Raw genomic sequence first — 6589 nt, 5'->3', positions numbered from 1 at the left:
TAAATTGACTAACGACCACATTAAATTCATTGATATGATCAACAATCGATGCACATTAATCCATCTTTAAGTCAAACGGACATTGCATCAAATAGACCTTGTTAATTGTATAAAGCTTTTCATACATGTTTGATAGGGCATTCATCAAACCTAGAAAGATTATCTCTTCCATGATGTTAAACGTGACATTATGAGCCAATGTTAGTTAGATATCACCAACGTCTATCTATCTATCAAACTCCAATAAGAATCCTTCATCAACTCTAACTTCTTCCTATTTATGGGTAAGTGTAGATTACTTTGGTAAAAATAATACTCAATTTGCATTTTCCAGAAATAGAAGTCCTTTCCATCATATTTGTTGATATTCACTTTTCCTTCTTTTGTCACTATCGATTTGCTTCAACTCAGTTAAGCCTAACTACAATACTAATTGTTGCAGATAACAAGCGATCTAACTATAAAATATATAGAAAAAAAGAATATATTGGACACCAGATTTACATGGTTTAATCTATGTGACTTATGTCCATGGGAAGAGAAGCACAAAACTATATATCAAGCAAGACAATTGAGATTATAACCACTCTTAAGTTACTCAAACACTCTAAGTATTTCTAAGCCTCCAATTAGAACCAACAACTCACATGGCTTTTAACCACACTTTACGAAATAATTTCTTAATCTCACAAAGGAATTACACAAAATCTTAGCACACGATTTTCTTGACTTCAATCACTTAGATGGTAATTCACGAGCACAAACTCCTCTTGGATACTATTCATATCTTATATAGAAGAGAGTTGTATCTAAAATAGAAAACCTCTTTTTTTTTTTTTAAGGCAATCTACTCCTACTAGAAAACCTTTCAAGTAGAGAACCTATTTAAATAGATGAAAACGGGGAAGATCAGTCTCAAGAAGGACGATAAATGGAAACATACTATCCGCACTTTCCCAACCATTCGTATTCACGAGAATTTCTTGCTTTACGGGTAAAGCCAATTTTGCATCAGTTTGCTCCCTTCATCAGTTGAAAAGTCAGCTAGCTTTTTCGTTTGCATTGTAAGGTCTTTTTCAGCGTGACGTGTAAAGTGGAATTTTCCTTTTATTATCATGAGGTTTGTTATGATATTTTTGTATTATTTTTGTGAGGATTTAGGTCCGTTCTCTTTCCGTCTCAGATCTGAAGTTAGTCTAACTATTTTTTATTGGCCTTTGTATATGTGTGTACATGTGTATGTGTCTGTGTGAATATATGTTAACAAGTTAAACTCATCGCTATAAGGCTTATTTGTTATTCAGCAATGATAAGGCAGAGTACCAAAAAGATAAAATAAAAGCAGTGTACCAAAAAGATAAAATAAAAATGATAAGGCAGTGAGATCATAGATTCATGTGGAATTAGAATGATTTTCCTTTAATAAAACCAAAACACAAAAAAAAAAATTAAAAAAAACAAAAACAAAAAATGTTATTTAGGTTATATAGATTTTATAATGTGCACACCACATGTTGCGCTTTAGTTAGTGGGTCATAGTTTAATATTCTCGGGTCATTTCCTTGAAATCTTGTATGCCCGTAAATACGCAGAAATCATGTTTAGGGCATACATTTTTATTAGCATTTTTTTATACTTTTTGCCCATTGTCATTTACTATTTGTTTGAGCATCAAAATTTCTCATAAAACCAGAATTTCACATGTCCAACTTCTGAGTTTTCTGCCTTCTGGTCTGCAGGAAAGGTTATCCGATTAGTATGTCCATCAAGTTTCATTTTCTTGTACTCAATCTAATTGTAAAGTTCCAAGTCATGAAGAGAATCCATTTACAGAAACAAAATCTTTGGGAATTCCCCAAAGAAAGCGTTCCTTTTCAATATCATGATCCTTTTTCTAAGTCTGAATAAAATCGCAACTACCAATGTGCATTTGCCATTTTAGGGTTGTATTAATAATTACTTTGTTGAGCTATTCTAGAACATTACTTGTCTATACAGCCGTTTCTCGAAATTTGAGACTTATCTTTTGATTCCATTTTTTGACGTCCAAAAATATGATTGTTTTATATTACTAGATTGATTGCGTATTTATCATGCGACAATAAATTTGTCAAACATGATATAGTTTTTGTTTTGTGTTGAAGTGGGTAGTTAATCCACTTCAACATTTGTCCTCTTGGAAGTTCAACGCATATTATGCAGATGCATATCTTTCAAGGTTCGACAACATTTGTGCAGATCCATGAGTATCAAGGTTCAACAGGTATTAGAAAAGTTCTAACAATTTGTTGCTCAATGTAGCTTTTTAAGTTAAATAATTTTTTTAATCCCAAAGAAGCAAAGTGGTAAGAGTGTCCCTTCTGATCAGCCAATTAAGAAGAGTCCCACGACAAACGATGAATTCAGAGTCAGTTAAATAGCTCTTTAGTTCATTCTCATGTGTAATGTACAAGCATTACTAGTGCAAATACATTTTTGTAGAGGCAAACAAATGCGATTGCAACGAGTAGGAGGCGGACGTCTAATATAGTGGAGAATGCGACAAGTTTAGTTCCTGTTACAAGTCAGTACTTCACGAAGACTCAGACAAAAGATGGGGCAAACATCTAATGCAGTACATTTGTTCTCATCAGAAGAGTGTTGCAACATCAGCCAAGGGGACCAGATTTTCACCAAGGCTTTGAGAGAAGATGTCCAAATCCACCAAGATTCCTAACCGGAACAAGTATATGGTTCCAAGGAAAGGAGCAAAAAGTTTTAGCGGGAAATTGAGATAACTATGTCTTTATATGATTGATGTTACTCGAATGATGCCTATGCTCTTGTTTTTTTTTTCTTCCCTTTTTATGAGGAGGGAGGGTGACCGATCCCGCATGAATTGTGATAAGCCGACCACTTATTTAGTCCACCATCCTCAAGATTCCACCTCAGGTGGTACCTGTGTAATGATGGATGTGGTATCTTATCACCCCAACCAATTCTATGGGCATATGTTGGAAACCAAAAGATCTCTGTACATGATGTAGTAAATGCTCGAGGGACAAGTAGGCTAGGGATTCATTTGCAACCTGACTCGAAGTCATGACTTAATGTACAAAAGAATATTGTGACTCCTTTAGCATTGGATTACCATGCTCGATGGTGAAACTATATCATCTGTCATCAAATGGAAACCAAACCCTAGCTTTAGATAGAGATTTTGCATGTATGACTAAATAATGTCTAATTTAATGGTAGAGCTTCTGATTTGAGATTTGAAGTTTGGACCTATGTAGAAATCCCGATGCAAAAAGTAGGAATTAATAGACCCTTTTGGCTAAGGATGGAATTGGCGGACCAAAGGAGGCATCAATTGGCCATCTTTGAGGCATTTCTAACAGCTTTGTGTGGGAGAGCTTCTTGAATCATTGTCTAGCTATTCTCAGTCGAGGGGGCCAACTAACTCTGTTGACACCTAATTTTGGAAAAATAAAATTGCATTTTGAACAAATAAAAGGAAAAAAAAATAAAAATGGGGAAGATTGATTTGATTAATTATGCATGGAAGTTTGAAATTCGATGAGTATTGATTTTGATAAATGTAGAAACAATTGAAAAATCTGGCGAACAAAGGGCAAGGATTTTAATAAAATGGAAGCCAAACCCAAAATCGGTGAGGATAATGATCAGATTGATAAATCAAAAGGAAAGTATCAAAAATTATACTCATCAGATGAACTGTTTGCAAAACTCAAAACGAACCTGGATGCGTTTTTTGGTAAATGAGTGAAAAATCGAAATGTAAATTTGCGATGGCAAATCAGGGCTGAAATTCTGTAATTCCCGCAATCAAGGAAGCGCAACTTTCTAAAGATCAATAGAGGTTTTCACTATAAAAGGGCTACAGATTCGGAAAAATCAGGAGGGAATTCGAAAAAAATCGAGAGAAAAATTCGTGCGAGGAAAAATCCTTCGTCCGTCCTGGTCAAAGGAGAAGCCATTTCTCTTATCTTTCTCTGACAAGAAAAGGGAAAAGTCAGGAAGAGGTACAGAGAGGACGTGAGGGAGACGTGAGAAGAGAGAGAAAGAAATAAAAAAAAAAAGAGAGAGAAGAACACTGTTCTTCTTCGTGCGGGTGTTCTTCCCACCGCCGGCCTCCGTCCGTGACTACCTGCGCAGCTCGCCATCACCCGCGAGCACCAGCAGCAGCCTGCTCGTCGCTGCTGATCGCCCAGCACCGCTCGCCCGACGATCGCGCTGCTGTCCCCTGCCGCCGCTGCACCAACGCTCGATGTCTGCAATTCACCCGACGCCGCAGCAGCCCGCTGTTGCCGCGCCTCCACAGCCGCGAGCACCCTCGCCCGCGCTCCCGACCTCGTCGTGCCACCGCGCCGCTCTCCTCAGCCCAGCATCCGGTGCCTTCGCCGCCCATCTCCGCTCACCGGACGTTGCGACCGCGATCCCGACGACCGCGCTCCCGCCCTCGCCGACGCCGCGCCGTTGCAACACCTCTGCTCCACCCGCGACGCCGCCCATCGATCTCCGAGCTCCGCCGCGCCTCGGCACCGCCACCTCGCTGGTCCGCTCGCCTCCGCCACGCTGCGCCACCGGTCTCGCCGCTCCGTCCGCATTTCAACCCGACGCCCGAAACTTGCACTGCTCCCGCGCCAACGCGACACCAGCCGCCTCCGCGACCCACTCGCCTCTGCCCAACACTCAGCCGCCGCCGCGCTGCTGTCCCTGCCGCGACCCGACGCCACCGGAGCCTCCCCTGCCGCTGCTCGCCGGAGTCCCTCGCCGGTAGCTACCCTTGCTGCTCTCGCCGGAGTCCATGGCAGGCGAATCCCCCTCACCGGAGCAACCATCATTTTCTCCTGAAAAAAAAAGGAAAAAGAAAAAGAATCAATTTAGGTAGCTTTTTCTTCTATTTATTTATTTTATTTTCATTATTTTTGTTATTTTACTTTATCTCGTCCTTTTTAGTATAATTAGTCTTTAATATGTGATTGGGAATTTTAACCTATCACCTAATTCGCAACCACAACAGGTTTTTTTTTTTTTATTTCATCTATAAGGCTTTAGATGAAATAATTAACCAAGTGGGAATAAAATTGATATTTTGATCTTTAAAACTTAAGATCAACTTATCGATTTTACTAGCGAAATATCATCTCTTGATCTAAGTTATGCATGATATTTTTTTAGTAATTTTGGATGGTCTTGATTGTTTTATTTATCTTGAAATGTGTTCGAATTATAATATTGCATGTTTAGGGTTTACATATTTAAAATAGGAATCTTATTTCGAATCTTAAATAAAAAAAAAATTAAATCAATCAATTTAGGTTGCTAGATTTTTAGTTTGGATTGCATGTTTAATTATTTGACAATTATTAATTTCGAAATTAAACAAAAACAACAAAAAAATCATCATACACATGTCATGTAGTGTCAAAGCATATTTTACACGTCATTGCATGTTAGGATTAAATTGCACTTAGTTCAATTCTAGATAATATTCCTTCTTAATTCGTTATAAGTTTAGGTATTTTTTAGATATATTGCATTTTAGGATTATTCAGGTTAAGATAATGTTTTAGTTTAAATTAGGATTTGGCTCAACCTAATTCCTAATGCAAATTAAATCTTAATCTAGTTAAATAAATTTTCGCATTTTTCCCTAATTCCGAATTTTCATAAAAAAAATACAAAAATGTCTTAGAATAAATTAGTTCTAGGATAAATTGCATTTTTAGGAAAAAGAAAAATTATCATTGTGTATAATTAAAAATAGATTCATGAAATGCATGTCATTTAGATATTGTTGTTAGGTTCATTTAATTAGAAATTGCATGGCATTAGAATTAGGTCATTTAGTTAATATTGCATTGCATATTGCATGATTTTCATTAATTAAGTGAAAACAAAAGAAATTGCGTGTTAATTAGAAACCATATCCGGGGTTGTCGATGTGGTTTTTAACCTAACATTGCATATGCTTTCGTTGCTTTGAGATAAGTTTTTGCAATTTATTTATTGTTTATCTGGGTGTTAAATTGGTGGGTTGCGCACTCGCATGATCACCTCATATGTTAGGAAAATAGGTTAAAATAAATCAGCTACTTGCAAAAACATTTTGAAAAATTAAAAAGAAATGGTACCGAAAGGGCATTAGAGAAATCTAGTGTAACCAAGTCCCCGTGCCCCGCCTCGGTTCGTAGGAGTAAAGTAAATCTCTCGTTACTTTGCTTGGGTTTCTAATCGACCCACCAAAAATAGATTAGTGGCGACTCCTAATTGAAAATCAATTGCATGTTAAAAACTTGAACCTAAGTCGCGAATTGGTATGGGCTTGGGAGAGCCCGAGTTAAGTCTAGGGTTAACAATCCATTAACCAAATCCTAGGTGGTTTAAACCCCGAAAAAAATTGGTCGCGACAAACTCCATATCCAAATACATAGGCATATCTAAATTGATTTTTACTTATTGGTTTTCCTCAATTAAAATATTGCAATTTGGTAGAAAATAAATGTTGACATGTAGAATAACATAATTGGTGGAAATTTAGATAATACTTTAAATTTTGACGGGACTTTTTTGCTTTTGTTGA

General features: G+C 37.2%; 1 protein-coding gene across 1 annotated transcript; it reads left to right on the top strand.

Annotated features, from left to right (window-relative positions):
- The first annotated feature begins 4270 nt into the window (after positions 1-4270).
- On the top strand, positions 4271-4783 carry LOC120289930 (vegetative cell wall protein gp1-like). Its single transcript, XM_039305333.1, has one exon. It carries the CDS (start codon positions 4271-4273, stop codon positions 4781-4783), a length of 513 nt encoding a protein of 170 aa, XP_039161267.1.
- Positions 4784-6589: the final 1806 nt, after the last annotated feature.

Source organism: Eucalyptus grandis, chromosome 11 (assembly GCF_016545825.1).
Source record: "Eucalyptus grandis isolate ANBG69807.140 chromosome 11, ASM1654582v1, whole genome shotgun sequence".
In the NCBI taxonomy this organism is placed as follows: Eukaryota; Viridiplantae; Streptophyta; class Magnoliopsida; order Myrtales; family Myrtaceae; genus Eucalyptus; species Eucalyptus grandis.
This window is presented reverse-complemented; position numbering and strand designations above follow the sequence as displayed.

Bases quoted from the DNA above. Each gene is read 5' to 3' on its own strand.
- LOC120289930 (XM_039305333.1), top strand. From the start codon at position 4,271: ATGTCTGCAATTCACCCGACGCCGCAGCAGCCCGCTGTTGCCGCGCCT.